The 17,601-nt window shown below is 33.9% G+C and overlaps 2 protein-coding genes across 2 annotated transcripts; one reads left to right on the top strand and one right to left on the bottom strand.

The window, feature by feature from the left end:
• Positions 1-235: 235 nt before the first annotated feature.
• On the bottom strand, positions 236-4,580 carry LOC142176247 (uncharacterized). Its single transcript, XM_075243376.1, has 6 exons — positions 3,587-4,580; positions 3,215-3,487; positions 2,010-2,179; positions 1,150-1,321; positions 629-1,053; positions 236-400 (listed from the first exon to the last, which is right to left on the bottom strand). Exons 1-6 carry the CDS (start codon positions 4,578-4,580, stop codon positions 236-238), a joined length of 2,199 nt encoding a protein of 732 aa, XP_075099477.1.
• A 1,422-nt stretch (positions 4,581-6,002) lies between these two features.
• Positions 6,003-13,108, top strand: LOC107817214 (apyrase-like). The gene is made up of 9 exons (XM_016643004.2): positions 6,003-6,281; positions 9,504-9,632; positions 9,776-9,832; positions 9,946-10,038; positions 11,027-11,229; positions 11,311-11,405; positions 11,907-12,121; positions 12,654-12,843; positions 12,930-13,108. The coding sequence occupies exons 1-9, from the start codon at positions 6,048-6,050 to the stop codon at positions 13,049-13,051; spliced, it is 1,338 nt and encodes a 445-aa protein (XP_016498490.1). The 5' UTR covers positions 6,003-6,047; the 3' UTR covers positions 13,052-13,108.
• The last annotated feature ends 4,493 nt before the right edge of the window (positions 13,109-17,601 follow it).

Below are 17,601 nucleotides of genomic sequence, written 5' to 3'. Positions count from 1 at the left end.
ATTTCACTTCATAACACTTGTGAATAATTGAAAGTATCTTTTACAGATTTGAACTTTCCTTTAGTGTAAGTATATTAAAGTTTTGACGAAGTTAATGGTATCTTAAGATTTGAACCACAAATCCTTGTGCCAAAACCGAAAGTACCACACACACAGTGTTATCTAGTAACTTAGAAAATTCAGTATTCGCTTTAGCACGTTTACGGCCATGTGCTCATCCTGAATTCATGAATATTTACAAGATCAACCCTTTAAATCTTGCTAGAAGCGGCACCACTTCAATATTCATATAGGTGGAATTAGTTACTATGTCCCTGTTACTCCAGACATTAATAATTCCATTAAGATTAATCAACCTCTTCATGTAACAGTATGCACTTTGGAGTTTGTCTTTATGCCCCTGTTATAACAAGCATTTAACAACTTCTTAACTCCTCATATAACAGTAAGTAGTACAATAGAATTAGGGCTCCTAAAGAGGAGATCAATGCTTAAACAATACAAGTAACTTGTTATTACCCATTGAACTTATATTGTTAGAGTGTATACTAACTCAAAGTGGGGTTCCTATTCCTTGTATTTAATTTAAGGGTCTCAGCCTCATCCCTCCACAAGTTTGTTGTACTACATCTCTACCTAATGGCTTCGTAAGTAGATCAGCCATATTCTTATTTGATCTCACATATATTATAGCTATAGCTCCATTTGTAATTAATTCTCTTATATAAGCATGTCTCAAGCTTATATGTCTCGATTTCCCATTGTATATTTTATTGTGAGCAACACACATTGTAGTCTTACTATCACAGAATATGAAAATGGCTGGCATAGGTTGTGGCCACAATTTTATATCAAGTAACATATTCCTCATCCATTCTGCTTCTTTTCCAGCAGCTGCTAATGCAATAAATTCAGATTCCATAGTAGAATGGGAAATACATGTTTGTTTCTTGGATGCCCAACTAATTGCTCCATCACCTAGAGTAAATATCCATCCTGATGTGGATTTATTATCATTAACACTTGTAATCCAACTTGCATCAGAATATCCCTCTAATACATTAGGAAAACCATTATAGCAAATGCCTAAGTGCTTTGTATATTTTAAATATCCAAGTACTCTACTTATTGCTTTCCAATGATCATTACCTGGATTACTGGTAAACCTTGAAAGTTTACAAACAGCAAATGCAATGTCGGGTCTAGTGCAATGCATTGCATACATCATACTACCTATCACACTTGCATACTCCAACTGTGCTACTGCTCTTCCAGTATTTGCAGTTAGCTTAACACTAGAATCATAAGGAGTATTATACCCCTTTATTTTTAAATGACTGAATTTAGTAAGGATTTTATCTATATAATGTGCTTGTGACAAAGTCACTTGCTTGTTATCTCTTTTGACCTTGATTCCCAAAATCATTTAAATCCTTCATTTTAAAAACTGAGGTTAGATACTTCTTGGTCTCGGTAATTCCTTGTAGATTCGTACCAAAAATCAGCATGTCATCGACATATAAACAAATTATTACTCCATATTCTTTTGTAAATTTAGAGTAAATGCACTTGTCTGCATTATTATGTACGAATCCGGTTGATAGTATTACACTATCAAATCTTTCATGCCACTGTTTAGGCGCTTGTTTAAGACCATAAAGAGACTTTATCAATTTACAAACTTTCTTCTCGTTTCCCGGAAGAACAAAACCTTCAGGTTGTTGCATATATATTTCTTCACTAAGGTTCCCATTTAAAAAGGCTGTTTTAACATCCATTTGATGTACGTAAAGATCATAGATAGAGGCCAAGGATAAAAGGACTCTAATGGATGTTATTCTTGCAACAAGAGCATATGTATCAAAAGAGTCTATGCCTTCCTTTTGAGTGAAACCTTTTGCAACTAATCTTGCTTTGAAGGTTTGGACAGAACCATCTGTATTGTACTTTCTCCTAAATACTCACTTACAACCTATAGGTTTTGATCCAAGAGGAAGATCAACCAAAACCCAAGTGTTGTTGGATATAATTGAGTCCATTTCATCATTAATGGCCTCTTTCCAAAAGGCAGCGTCTCTAGAAGACATTGCTTCTTGAAACGTCTTTGGGTCTTCTTCAACATTTAATACAATAGGAATTTGATTACAAATATTTGTCCTATTTCCTTCAACAAGAAATACTATAGATTGTGAAGAAATAAAATCAGAACCAAGATGTTTTTCTTTTCTTATTCTTTGGCTTTTCCTTGGTTCTATCTGCATATCATCACTTCTTTCCTTAGTTTTAATAATTTCAGAAAGCGACAATTTATTAGCATCAATATGTTTTCCATTTATTTCAGTCATTTCATCAACATTGTCATTTATAAATCTATTTTCAATAAATTCAACATGTATAGATTCTATAATGACATTAGATTCTAGATCTAGCAGTCTATAAGCTTTGGAGTGTTGTGCATATCCTACAAAAACACTTTTAATTCCTCTAGGACCCAATTTTGTTCTTTGATGGTCAGGTACTCTATAATAGGATATACACCCCCACACTTTAAAATAATTTAAATTTGGTTTTCTACCATTCCAAAGCTCATAAGGCGAAATATCCATACTTTTTGAAGGCACTCTATTTAAAATATAACATGCAGTTAGTAGTGCTTCACCCCATAAATTATGTGGCAGATGTGCATTAAGTAACATAGCATTAACCATATCCACCAAAGTTCTATTTTTTCTTTCCGCTAACCCATTTTGTTGAGGAGTATAAGGGGCACTCATTTGATGTATTAGGCCATGCTCTTCACAGAACTTATTAAATTCGTTAGGAAAATATTCTCCGCCTCTATCACTTCGAATAATTTTAATTTTCTTACTCCTTTGATTTTCCACAACAGACTTGTATTCTTTAAACTTTTGAAAAGCTTCGTCCTTAGTTCTAAGTAGGTAAACATATGTAAATCTAGAGAAGTCGTCTATAAAAGTAATAAAATATCTTTTGCCTCCTCTTGTTAATTCTCCATTTAATTTACACAAGTCTGAATATATTAAATCTAATAGTTCTGTGGATCTTTCAACTTTACGAAATGGTTTCTTTGTCATCTTTGCTTGTATGCAAATTTCACATTTTATATGTTGAGTTTTACATGAGATATAATCATTTTTGGACATATAATTCAAGGAGCCAAAATTTAAATGTCCTAGTCTAGCATGCCATAAACCAGAATCAGACTCAATGATGTAAGCAGAAACATAATTTATTTCATTAATACTCAATTTGAACATGACGTTACAGTTATAGCCTTTTCCAACAAAAACTCCATTCTTAGACACTATTACATGATCAGACTCAATAACTATCTTGAAGCCTTTCTTTGACAGCAAAGTAGCGAACATTAAGTTTTTCTTCATATCAGGAACATGATACACATTCAGTAACGTCAACTTCTGGCCAGATGTGAAGTTAATCTCAATACTTCCTTTTCCAGCAACATCTGCCGCAACATGGTTTCCCATCAAGACTTGTTCAGAATCCTGCACTTCTGCATATGTCTTGAACATCTTCTTGTCATAACAGACATGAATAGTAGCACCCGAATCTAGCCACCAGTCTTGAGTATTTGTAGCAGCGGTAGCTACATTTAACTCTGTGACCATACCAATTTGCATTGCGGAAACCATGGCAACCAGTCCTTGGGCAGAATTTTCCACTACGTTTGTCGTTTCAGAATTTCCAGATTTTTTAATCTTTCCAGACTTTTCGGTATTGCCTGCATTGAAATTTATTCCTGCCTTTCTATATCTGCAGTCCCGAATCATATGACCTTTCTTTCCACAATGATGACAACTAAAGTTCTTTCTCTTTTTAAAAGAAGTCTTTTTGGAAACTTTCAGATGTTTGTTCCCACTTCCTGAACCATTCTGACTGACAAAATTGACTGCGGAACTCGAAAGCTGACTAATAGCATCACGAGCACGAGTCTCACTTTTAATTTGAATGTGAGTACGAAATTGTTCCACAGTCATTTTATCCATAGAATGTAGGATTTTCTTTCTATAGTCATTCCAAGAGGAAGGCAATTTCGAAAGAATAACACCTATTTGAAGTGCATCAGGAATTTTAACTTCAAGATCACTTAGTTTTGATACTAAGATTTGCAGTTCATGAATCTGATCCATTATAGGCCTAGTATCAAATATTTTAAATTCAAAGTACTGTAGAGCCAGGAATTTGTCAATACCTCGTTTTTCATTCTGGTATGCAGTTTGTAGAGCAGTCCAAATCTCTCTTGGCGACTTCAGATTGCAGTAAAGATCATAGAGTCGATCTGTCAAAGTATTCAGAATATGGCCGCGACACAACAGTTCATCATGTTCTCGTTTCTTCCTTTCTTCCTTGACTACGTCAGAATCTTCTGCTGTGGGCTCAGGCATTGGAGGCAAGGCAGAATCAAGAACATAGTAGATATTGAGAGCGGACAACAAGAACATCATCTTGTCTCTCCAACGAGTAAAGTTCGTTCCATCAAAGCGATCAAGTTTGATGAACTCCTTCGGATTCTCAACAACAGACATCAATTTCTCCATAGCAGAATAACTCTTTAAGATTGTTAGAAAATAATAATCAAAATTGGCTTTGAGGCGTGAAAATCGACTGTCCTTAAAGAGTTATCGCATGTATACTAATTTAGGGAAAATACAAAATGATTCTCTTCAGGATACAACAAAGCCTGCAATAACACTTGTGATTTTCTATATCCACTTCGTTGGAATTCTTGTGTATTTATAGGCAACCAACAGACCCTTTCAGAAAAGATGTCTTGTTTCACAAACAGACACGACTATTTATTCGAATTTTGAATTTAAAATTCAAATGAATTTGATTTTTCTGTTAAAAATAATTAACTCTAGGATCTTGTGCCTGTTGAGTCAGTTTCGTGCCTGTTGAGTCAGTCTCGTGCCTGTTGAGTCAATCTCGTGCCTGTTATGTGCTATTTCATAATGATCAGTTCCGAGGCTAACAAGCACGGTACGAGAATGAAACGTCTCACTTCCAACTTGCCAATAACAAACTATCTTACACTTTGTAGACATTTTTTATGGCAAAGACGAAAGAAAGAGACGCAAGCTCTTCATTCAATGAGCTCTTGTGCACAGAAGCTCTTTGTTCCTCTCGAAATCTCTGTTGTAGGATGGAAAAAGGGAAAGCGTTTGCATGCTACAGATTTTAACCGGTAGCAGCATGTGAGCTGCACATGGGGCGCCTAGGTTAAATTTAACAGCCCTTTTTGAGAAATCTGTAAAGTTTAGGGCAAAACACCAAATATGTTATCTTTTGACATGTATTAAGGATCATATCTGTTTAGGATAATACAGCAAAGACCAAGATAGAGCAGCCTCCATACATTACATTAAGGATCATTTTGATCATTTCCAACCATCACAGCCTAGGTCGTGACACTTGGCTAACATGTTCACAAACTCTTTGACATTATTAAGATTGTTGACGGCCAACTTAATAGTGTAGAGCTCTTTTCATTTCAGTGTAATGGCCAATGTTATAAGGCCAAGTATTTATTTCTTGTAATAGCTTCTATTCTATTATTATTTTTCTTTAGGTGGATCCGGGGTAATCATACTGAAATTCTTTACTCATAGTATTACTAATTCTTCTCATTTTTCTTCGAATCCAACAAAGTGCTCATGTGCCGTACAATTCTCCTGTTCCACATGTTCGTATGAGATATCCTTCACTTTTAAAATTGAAAGAAAATCAAACTCAATGTCAGGCAGTACGCATTGGATACAGATGGTTAAAGCAATAAAAAAGATTCCAATGGTACTAATGTTTTTCAATAAAGAAGAAGCGCTATGATTTCGTCCTTCACCTACCACTTTCTCAGGCCAACACGAAAAAAGCGTTGAAAGTACTTCAGAAATAAATTAATTAGTAAAAAATTGGTCCGCTATTAGAGACACATTGACTTATTTGTTATATAAACAACACAATACTAGTTTATGCTATGTCAAACAGCTCTAAGCTAAAAGGAAAAAATGAAGAGGCAAACCAGTTTTCCTCTTCACTTCATAATCTTCTACTTCTTCTTCTTGTTGAAACTTCTAGTATTGCCTCAGTATTGTGCTTCATCTCAAGTTAGAAGGCTACTTCTTAGCCATGAAGCAGAGCACTATGCTGTGATATTTGATGCGGGTAGCACAGGCAGTAGAGTCCATGTCTTTCGCTTTGACCATAACTTGGATCTACTTGACATTGAATACTTCCTCGCGGTACGTACGTTTCCTTTCACTTATTATGAACAATTATTTGTAGTTATTCTATATGTGATGTTAAAGCAAATTATGCAAACTTTACCACCAAAGGATGTGGTACAGTGGGTCCCTTAATCAGAGGTCAGAGTTCGAGCTCTGGTTATGGAAATATCCTTGATAGGGAGCGCTCCTTACGCTGTGCAAATCGGAGTATAGTCGGGCTCCAATACAGATACCGGACACCGGGTGAAAAACCAAAAAAAATTATGCAAACTTTTTATGCGAGCTTTGTGAACTCTGTTTGTTTGAGTTGTTAGTGCCAAAAAAAAAAAGTTAGTAATTTCTTTTGAATATTTTCAAATCTGTCAAAAAATACAAAAAAACTTTATAAAAACGCTAGTCTTCTATGGTCCATTCGTGGCAATATATGAAAGAAACCTCATAATAACCTTTGGATTGAGGTTTTAGGATGTCACCTTCAATTGCTAAGTACTCCTTCCATCCTATTTTCGCTTATCGAGCCTAATCTTTAAAATTAAAATTAGATAAGATTATCTTAATATTTTAAAATTAAAATTTAGATATTCAAAAACTATACGAACAGTACTATAAGAAGCAAGTCTTTTCATGTTAATATAATGAAAAAATATATTTTAAAATGTTAGTCAAAGTTCACATAATTTGAATCTAGGAAAATAAAAAATTACACATAAATTGTGATAAACAGGGGCGGATGCAACAAATAAATGTCGGGTTCAACCGAACCCAGTACTTTTGATGCAAAGCATTAATTTATGTGTAAAAATCTTTCAAAATTATAAAAGATAGTAGAAATAAATCCATAACTTTAAATATACTATGAGTTCAATGCAAAAAACATTAAAGGTTGAATCCATAGAATTAAATCCTAGATCCGCCTCTGCTGATGAAGGGGGTACATCCTTGCTTAGATGAGCAGTAGGGAACAATATTTTAAAAGGCGGGGGCATGAGGCGAGGCGTAAGCCGTGAGACATGGGGCATAAGTCCCACAGATCTTTAAATTTTACTAATTTCAAGAATTTTAAGATAATATAAAATAAAAAATAATTATAAAAATTACATTAAAATCACAAAATTATAACAAATAATTTATTTAAAATATTCATAAATTATAATTCAGCTATGAATAATACAAAAAGTATGACATATATCATAATATGCAAATTAGATAACATTGTTACAACTCAAACATCAAAAGTAATGTATTCGATGCGAAATCTTATATATCTTAAGGAGCAATGAATCTTGAAAGAATTTCGATATTATAATTTGATTCTATTTTTTAAATAAATACTCCTTTTATTTAATATGCTTTATATTTGAAAGATAATTTATATAAAACTATAATTCACAATTTAAATATGATTCTTTAGCATCATTTATTTTTAAGTTTCGACAAGTTAATAAAGTGACACATGATTCACCATACTATATCACGATAACTAACTATTTGTAAATAGTTACTAGCTAATACTGAGCTATTAAATTAATAAGTATTATATTTCGTAAACATAAAAAATAATATTTAGGAAAATAATTATAAAAAAATTATGTATAATAAAGACATAACAAAAGTTAATACATAAATACTTTTAAATGAAAGATTTATTTAATATTTATTGTCATAGCAATCTTAGTGGATAACGTGCAATAATTTTTATTTTAATTATGACATAAAATACTCTCAACTTAATGATTTATGATTAAGAAAAAAATAATTTTGAATAGTTAACAATTTATTTAGAAAATTTGAGGATTTACAAGGTTAGTTACACACAATTGCATAAAGTTTTATTAGGCGAGCCTAGTACGCTGGGTATTGGGCGTGTCCGAGGCGTAAGCCCCTACGGCCGAGGAGTAAGTCTCATGAAACTAAGCCCCACATATAAGCTCAGGGACGTTTTACGAGTGCCCCGCCCCAGGGCGAGTCCCAATTTTACATTTTCAAACAAAGGTAGGGAACACAGGGGAAAATGTTATATTATTATCTAATTTTGCTCCTCTTTCAACCTGATTTGTGTTAGGAAGATAAATTTTGGAAAAGGGTTGTGTGTGTGTGTATCGAAAGAGGAAAAAAGAAGAGCCTCTTGTCCGGAGAGAAACTTGTAGACTAGCAAGAATTCGGGTATAGACAAAAATGAGTTCAAGATTAAAGAAGCCTTATAATCCTGTCAATTTACAATCCCAGCCGTTGATTTCGATCCTGACCGTACTACCCACGTGGTCCACATATGCTTTTCATACACCCAAAGAAAATATGAACAAAATCTACTCACACGTGGTAGACTCTTATATAAAATAAAATAATACAGATATGACGAAATTTTATGTTTTTTTATATATAGAAACCAAAGTTTGTTATGCTAGGGACAATTTCATAAAGTATAATTTGTCCCACGTTGCAAAAACGAATATTTTGATCATGATGATGATCTTACTTCTTAAACCTAGAGTTACTTATACCAACAAATTTTCCAAGTAGATGTATCCTCCATTAAAGGAAAATAAGAGCCTTTTATACAAGTAAATGTAGTCGTCAAAGGAAATGATTTGATAAATGGAAGTAATTCCTTCTTCTTCTTTTTTTGAAGTAAAGGATATTATATGATCTTAAAAACATTAAAGGATGTAGAATAGTAGTCTTCCCGGTCCATAATAAGTTATTTTTTAGCTTTTGGTACATTTCTTAAGAAAATACAAACTCTTAGAGGAAAAAAAATGTATTCGCTAAATTACCCTTAATTAATTATTACCTTGACACATTGGAATATGTAAATAAGGGCAAATATTGAAAAAATAAAATTTATTCTTTTTTATTATGTAAAAGGATACTTAGAGCCCGTTTGGAAGAATTTTTTTACTTTTTTTCGAAATCAGTGTTTGGCCATAAAATTTTTAATTTTTATTTGAAGATGAATTTTGGAATTTTTCGAAGGCCAAAGGTCCCTTATTATGGTCCGGAGGAAATAGATCAAAGATTTTTTTAAGAAGTAAAGGACAGTATTTGCTTAACCTTCTTTTTAATTATATGTTGAGTTGAGGGTTGAAGGCTTCCTCGATAGTTACAAATACGATGTTACTGAGAGTGGCAGTATTGATACTTGAGAATGACAAATTAAAATTATATAAATATAAAGAATACATTAGAAAATAAAAAAGGAAATTTGTGATTATTAAAATTATTATGTTGGGCATGCAGATAAAACCAAGTCTAAGTTCATATGCAGATGATCCAAATGCTGCAGCACTTTCTTTAAAGCCTCTTTTGGACAAAGCTGAAGGTGTTATTCCTAAATATTTGCAGCCTGAAACACCCCTTAAACTTGGAGTGAGTAATAAGCTCTATTTTTTTTTATATTTCCTTCACAAACAGAGGCTTTTTTTTCATTATTTGAATAGAATTCTTAATTTGCTTCTCTTTTTTTTTTCTCCAAAATATTATGAAATACTAATGTCTAAACATAAATACAGGCAACTGCTGGTTTGAGGTTATTAAAAGGAGATGCTGCTGCAAAAATATTACAAGCGGTATATATATATGAGCTTCTTACCTTTTTCTTTTTCTTTTCATTTTTTATAAATTTTAGATCACAAATCTTCAGAAATTATACTAATTCAAAATCTATTTTTGTCTGGTTAAGGTGAGGGATTTATTCAAGAATGAAACTAGTCTTAATTACAAGGCAGAATGGGTTTCAGTTCTTGATGGTACTCAAGAAGGTTCTTATTTTTGGGTAAGTCATATCTATCACATGGTTAACCCGCTCTCACGATCAATTGTTATCTGTGGGAGTCTTACCCACAATAGTTACCAAATCAATTTTCACTGTTCCTCTCTCCTTTATTCTTCCATTATCCCCTAGTCACTATTAGAAAATTATCTAAACCGTTCAGAAATACCGACCGAAATCGATCAGAAAATTAGAAAACCCGACTGATTTTCGACCGACTTTAATTCATCGAAATTAAGTTGGTCGATAATAAACAGCGATCGAAGTCGGTCTTAATTTCCGACCGATTTCAGTCGGTCAATAAAATTTCACAAGCGACCAAAAAAGAAAACGCCAAAAAAAAAATTAACCGAAGTAGATCGGTATTTTAATTATGCAATTAAAAAATGCACAATCTTAGAATCGAACCGGGGTCTGTACTATAGCAGGATACTATTATGCCACTAGACTATTAGTACATTTTGGTATAAGACAATCTTTTATTTTATTTGTACTCTTTAATTGCATTTTCACGCAAAAATAACTGACCGATTTCAGTCGATTTTATTAAAAATATAAAATTGCCGACTGAAATCGATCGGTTTTTTAAAATGACCGACTAAAATAACCGACCGATTTCGGTCGATTTTTTGAATATTATTTTTAATTTTTTTTATATGAAAGAACGACCAAAGTTGGTTAGTTTCTTAAAAAATAAATTTTTGAGATGCCAAAATAATTTTTCGCATTTTTTCGCCAAAAAAAACTCCGACCGAAGTTGGTCGATTTCATAAAAAATTAAAAAAAATATATAAAATACCGATCGATTTCGGTCAGTTTTTTTTACCGACCGAAGTCGGTTGGTCGGTTTGTCGTGATCGGTTTTGGCCGAATTTCTTGTACTGAGTGTAACGAAAAAAGATTTGAAAAATATAATATATTATTCAATAGGAATAGAATAGGTCTTCGATATTACTATATTATTACATAATTTTTTTATTATCGGATACAGGTTGCCTTAAATTACTTATTAGGAAATTTGGGTAAAAAGTATGAAAGAACAATAGCTACAATTGATCTAGGAGGTGGATCAGTGCAAATGACATATGCCATCTCAAAAGAAAGGGCTTCAAAGGCTCCCAAAGTAGCAAATGAAGAGCCTTATGTTCTAAATAAATCTCTTTTGGGGGCTAATTATCACCTCTATGTTCACAGGTAACTTTAGTAAATTGATTCTTATTATTCTTAAACTAATATTTTTTTTTTATTGTTTTACCTAATATGATTTGTTTGTAGCTATTTGAACTATGGTCAATTAGCAGCTAGAACAGAGATTTTGAAAGTTTCTGGAAATTCATCAAGTAGTCCATGCATTTTGGGAGGTTATAATGGTAAGATTAGTGATCTCTAACCTCTCACTTGTCTCATAAGTTACAAATTAACCCCAATCTACATTAGACTTATTTTATGAGTTTGGAGTTTATTATTTGGATCATGTTTATTTTCCAGTTTCAAATTAACCCCAATCTACATTATACATTTTTCAAAAACTACCTTTCCAATAATAACTTATTTTCTCAAAATTATTTACCTGAAAAATGTTTTCGATGTATTTGATTAGAAAGTGAAAAAGATTTTCCAAAAAAAAAAAAAATTGATAGTGATATTAGCAAATAAAATACTAGTGTTTTTATGATACTTTTTGACTATTGGTTGGAGTAGCAATATGAAGTTAATAGTTGAGATAAACACAAATATTTTTCGCCTATAATTGAGGAAAATTCATTTTCGTTTTCTTTTACATATCTAGTATACATACCGCCAAATATTTTTTATTTTAAAGGGTTTTAAGTTAATTTTTCTTTTTAACATAAAACTCTGATTTGTTTAAGGTTACTACACATACAATGGGGTGGCATACAAAGCATCATCACCACGAAATGGTTCAAGCTTGAAGAAATGTAGGACATTAGCTAAAAAGGCACTAAAGATTAAGGCACCCTGCAACCACAACAAGTGTACTTTTGGTGGGGTTTGGAATGGTGGAGGTGGAGATGGATACAAGAATCTCTATGCTTCTTCTTTCTTCTATGATTATGCAGCTATGGTAAGAAACTTTTACTTATGAAATAAACATGTTTTTCTTTTTATTTTTTTCATAAACCAATTCAACTTCGTTGGATTTATTTATTTGGTTTAGAAACTACTATTGGCTCCTTTTCATCCTTAGCTAAATGTGTTTTCAACAAACAAGTCCCTAACCCTATTGAATAAAATTTGTTAAATTTGTCAAGTCATTTAGTTAAATTTGTTTTAACTATATGACTGTTTCATCTAAAAATAATTGAGGGAATAATCTCTTATACGCTCACTTACAATTTGAATAAAATAAATTTTCCTATAAAGATTTTTTGTATTTTATTTATAAATTTCTTGTGTTATATTTTACGATCTCTTATAAAAGTGATGACAAAATCAAATCTTCCCTAAAAGTTTAAGTTGCTGTAGTGAGTACACATTTATTTACTTAGTTTAAGTTCTCAATGTGAACTATGTTCTGTTAGTGGGAGGCGAATAATTTCGTTTATAGAATTTCTTTTAATTACTTCTGACGAGATTATTTAATTCTGCATCTGCAGGTTGGCATAATTGACCCCAAAAAGCCCTCTGGAAGAGCTAAGCCAATACAATACCTAAATGCAGCAAAGCTTGCTTGCAAGACCTCAGTGAATAACATAAAATCAGTATTTCCTAACATTCATGAGAAAGATATGCCATATATTTGCCTGGACTTGGTATATGAGTACACTTTGCTAGTTAATGGATTTGGTAAGTTAATTCTTAATTATGATCATTAATTAATTATGAAGTAACAGTTAAAATTCTTAAGTTCCATTATTTTAAAAAATTGGCAGGCCTGCATCCCAAACAAGAGATCACAGTGGTGCATGATGTTAAATACAGGAATTACATTGTTGGAGCAGCTTGGCCACTGGGTTGTGCCATTGATGTTGTTTCGTCCTCTTCCTCCTCCTGATCATTGAACATTATATTTTCATCTTTGATCAATTTTATCAATATCTAGCGTTATAATTATTTGGGAACTTTGTAGAGGAAGTCATTATTTTGTGTTCGGTTAAAAAAAACTCCATCAAAGGGAAAATGACTTCCTTAATTTATGGACAGTAGTCATTTTTCTTACAACAATCTTTACTTTCGATTTCTTGTTATTTACTTTGAACTAACACCTAGACATAATTATTAATTCTTGGTTCTCAAATTTTTTATCAAACCACTTTTCAATTTGCTAATACTATTATTAATCTTTAATTCATTCACCAACCAAACATAAAAAAAAAAAAAAAAAATGAAAAATGTCTAAAGCGGTCCACATGACTATAATATAAAGCACTTCATGTTTTAACAAGAATTGAAATGGGAAACATTACCATTCAGAGAGACTGCTGAGTGAAACCAGCAAAAGAATCTTACTGCTTCAGCAATTGCATTGAACCCTGCGCTTCACGGAGCTTTGGTTCAATGACACGTGAGCAAAATATTATATTTATCCGTAAAACGATATAGTTGAATTTATATGTAATTTCTAGACAAGTAAACTAATTTGATCCTGAAATAATAAAATATCGAAGAATTATACAATATTTAGCCTTAAATATAGACGAAATAGCAGGAATGAAAGTTCCGGGAATAAGGTTCCGGGCACAATAATAATGAGATCAAAAAGTGAGAAAATAAGATTGTATTAAGATTTCTATAGAATGTAGTGTAAGTTTGCAAGAAAATGTGTCATTTACAATGATAACTGATGTCGCCCAAGTTCACACCTCAAATTGGGGTTGTGAAGCGGTCGATGCAATTATAATTACCCAATTAGGAGTCGGGATCGAACCAACAGGGAGCGTAGATGTGATTAGGTATATACTCGGACTAAGCGTATAATGTGTCCAAAATGCACTTCCACATTCTTTGTTGTTTTGTCTACTTCTAAATTAAGCTATGTTTGCAAATATAAAACTAGAGAATGATATTTTTGGTGTTGTTTTTCAAGTTGTAAAAGATCTAGGGTTGTGACTTCCACCTAGGTGGTTGCCTAACGGGTTGTGGGCTTTAAAGCGAGTTTCGTTGGCCGGGGCGTAATATAGCAATCAACATACAATTACCCACTCCACACCTCTCGGTAATAGAGTGGTTTTACCTAATTTGGCTTTCTCAAGTCCAAATGGGTAATTCACAAAACAGTTCATAGATGCTCAAGTCGGGTTTACTATCTCTAGATTCAAACCTTTAATTGAGACTATCAATTTCTTGAGTTCACCCTAATTTCTTGTTAGCCAAGTTTTCCTAGACTCAATCTCTCTTTCTCAAGTAGAAACTAAGTCAAATAGACTTGATCAATATTTGCAACCATTAATTCTACAATTAAAGCAAGAACTAGGCTAAATATTACACACCCAACCATAAACAAGCCCTAAATCAAACACTCATTAGGTACCCATACTAAAGTTGGGTCACAACCCTAGCTAGAAATTTAGCTACTCATAGATGAAAATGAAGAAATTAAAAAAGAGATGATAATTAAACTCATATTGCAAGATTAAAAGACAAAAATCTAATGTTTAATCACTAAAGTAAGCTAAAGTTACTAAAACCATTAAAGAAAAACGGTTACAGATATTTGGATATTCAAAACTTGACCTAAATTCGTCAAAAAGGCTACTCATACACTGCTAGAAATTTTGGACAAAATGCCCTTTCAGAGGTTTTACGGCCGCACAACTCCATGTGCGGTCTGCACTTCTTCATTAGTCTTGGCAGGAGCTTGGTCTGAGGTTGCATAATTCTGGATTACGGCCACATGTTGCTTGTTTTGTGGTCCGCACAATAGTGAGTGCAACCGCACATGCCCTTTCTGTGGACCGCACAAATATGTGTGTGGCAGCATGGATTGATTCTGCCACCGCACAATAATTGTGCGGTCTGCATATCCTTGAAGCTTGAATTGAACTTCTCTAAACCTGAACTCTTTGATGTCTTCTGCGACCGCACATTGCATTAGACTTCTATTGGATTCTCTTTGTATTTTGCGGCCGTAGAAGGAATTCTGCGGTCCGCACATTTAACCTTTTGCCTGCTTTTTGTCCTTGAGTTCATTTTAATCCTTTTTGAGTTACATTTCATCTTTTTAGCTCATTTCCTAATGCTCCTGCATTTAAACACATTTCATCAGTTTTCGGGAGTATAATTAAGCACTTTTGGACTAAAACGAAAGTAAAGGGGCGCTAATAAGTAGTCAAAATCTCCACTTATCAACTCCCCCAAACTTATGCTTTTGCTTGTCCTCAAACAATTAAAGTAATTCTCACCTCCACAAACTAAGAGCTTTTCCAACTATGCTAAGGTGAATCAAACACACATCAATTGGGACCAACAATTACCCACAACACTTATGGATTATCAACAAGGCAATGATTTGACTTTTTAAGCACAATAGTTCCAATGTGACCCTAGAGCATCAAGAGTTAACTTTATTCATCAAGGAAGCTCTCTCTTTTATGTAGGTCATTGTGGATCCCAAACTCCTCCTCCTCTACTCTCCGTTAGCATATCTCACTTAAGAATGTAGCACTCAATTCAAGGATTTGTGAAAAGTTCGCTCATCTCTCTCAAAAGAATGTTACAAGTACGACTCTAAGTACCATATGCTTGCCCCTCATGTAAATCACCACTAATGCAAGTTCACTCAGCTTAAAATCATGTAGGACTTTTTCGGAATGTAATGAAGGCTTTTGGACAAGGGTAGAAAATATTAGAACAGAAACGGATTTATCTTTCCTTAAACACTCTATTTTTCTCTTTTTGGCTCATCTTTTGCCGACTCTTTGAGTCATTTTCTTTTTACTTATGGGAACTACAGAGAGTTAACATCACCCTTTCTCGGTCATGATGTTCATTTTCTCTTTCTTTGTTTTATCCATGCTTTGCATCATTGCTTTTCTTTGAATCACTTCAGTTCTTCACTTTATTCACTTTCTTTTTGAATTTTTCTTGTGCTCCTTCTTTATTTTTCTTTGCCTTTCCTTTTATTCATTTATTCTCTTTTTGTGCCTTGATACCACTTTCAAACTCCTCGTCTCTCTCCCAAACTTATGTTTTAGCCAATTATTTCTCAAGAGTGTTAAGGAAAGTTAGGGTGCCAAGAGAGGGTCACTACAAAACGGGTAAAGGCTTGTAACGTGGTTATCAAATGAAAAAGGTCTTAGGCTCAAATAGGTTGAATAGGGATAGCACATTGGTGGGCTATGAAAAATTTCAAATTGGATGAAGGAGGGCCTACAATCATTTCTCAAGTAAAGCCAAACTTAGAATTTCGCCTAGAAAAACATTCGGGGCAAGTTCTAGACTATGAGCACGGGTACTTGGATTTGCAACAAAATATCTCACCTCTCACACTGTTGGATTGTTAAAGAGAATAGAGTCGAGGACCCAAAACAATCATATTTAAGATTGAAAATCACTAATGGTTCAACTAAACCACTCGATGAGTGTTTAAGTCAACACAAGAGTCAAAAGGTCACTAATTAGAGCTATTTCTTGCCAAGAACTTATTTTTAACCATAAGGCCGTAGTTAAATGTGTTGGTACCAAGTGAAGCATGCTTGAAACTTTTATTCATTACTACTGTTTTTACCTAAACATTAAGAACAGACTCAATCTCTTAAGAAGGTTGTCACGCCATTCATCGGTGGGAAGAGTAACTGGGTTGGTGAACATCTGTAATACTGCCTCAGTAGTGTGGGCATCAAGGTCTGGCTTCTCAGAGTGGCCAGTTGGTGCCTCTAATGCTTCTGGTGCTAATGGTGTTGGTGTTGGTGTTGGTGCTGACTCCATCAACAAATCAAGTGGAAGATCCCCATCTGATGTTGTTTTGTCCACCTCCTTGGTCAGCTTGTCAAGTGCTTTCTTCGAGGCCTGTGATTTCCGCATCTTCTTCGTCGGCTTTCCTAACTCCTCAATTAATCCCCCGTGTGCCACCAGAGTATTCATAATTATCTGCTGGTTTTCTAGAATCTTCTTCAAGGTCTCCTCCATTGTGGGAGAAGTCTGGGGTGCAGGGGTGGAAGACTATGCTGAAACAGCACTGGATAAGTCAACCATCTTTGCAGTAGCTGTCAGCATCCAGTTGTTGATACTTTCCAGAGTATGGGAGACTCTCAGCTCTGTGAGTGGATAGGTAGAAGATGACGGCACTGAAGCTGATAGTGGCCCCGCAGATGATGGTGGAGGTATGGCAGCTGTACTGCTTGAAGGCTAAGCTGAGGTGGAAGGTCTAACAGCTGAGGGTATGGCTGTTGAAGCTGTAGCTACCATCGAATGCTCTCCAGATAATCCTTTAGTAGTAGTTGGCTGACCCTTGCTCTTGTTTTTTGGGTTCCTCAGGTCCTTGAGAGAGTACCATGAAAAGGGTTGCTTTGCCCGAACCTTCTTATCAAATGGCTTTGAATTCACTCCCACATTTGTAAGGTATTCTGTGAGGGTGTTTGGATACGGGTAGGAACACTCTCCCTA

Source organism: Nicotiana tabacum, chromosome 3, assembly GCF_000715075.1.
Source record: "Nicotiana tabacum cultivar K326 chromosome 3, ASM71507v2, whole genome shotgun sequence".
Taxonomy (NCBI): domain Eukaryota; kingdom Viridiplantae; phylum Streptophyta; class Magnoliopsida; order Solanales; family Solanaceae; genus Nicotiana; species Nicotiana tabacum.
The sequence above is the reverse complement of the archived record's forward strand: the minus strand, read 5'-3'. Positions and strand labels throughout refer to the sequence as shown.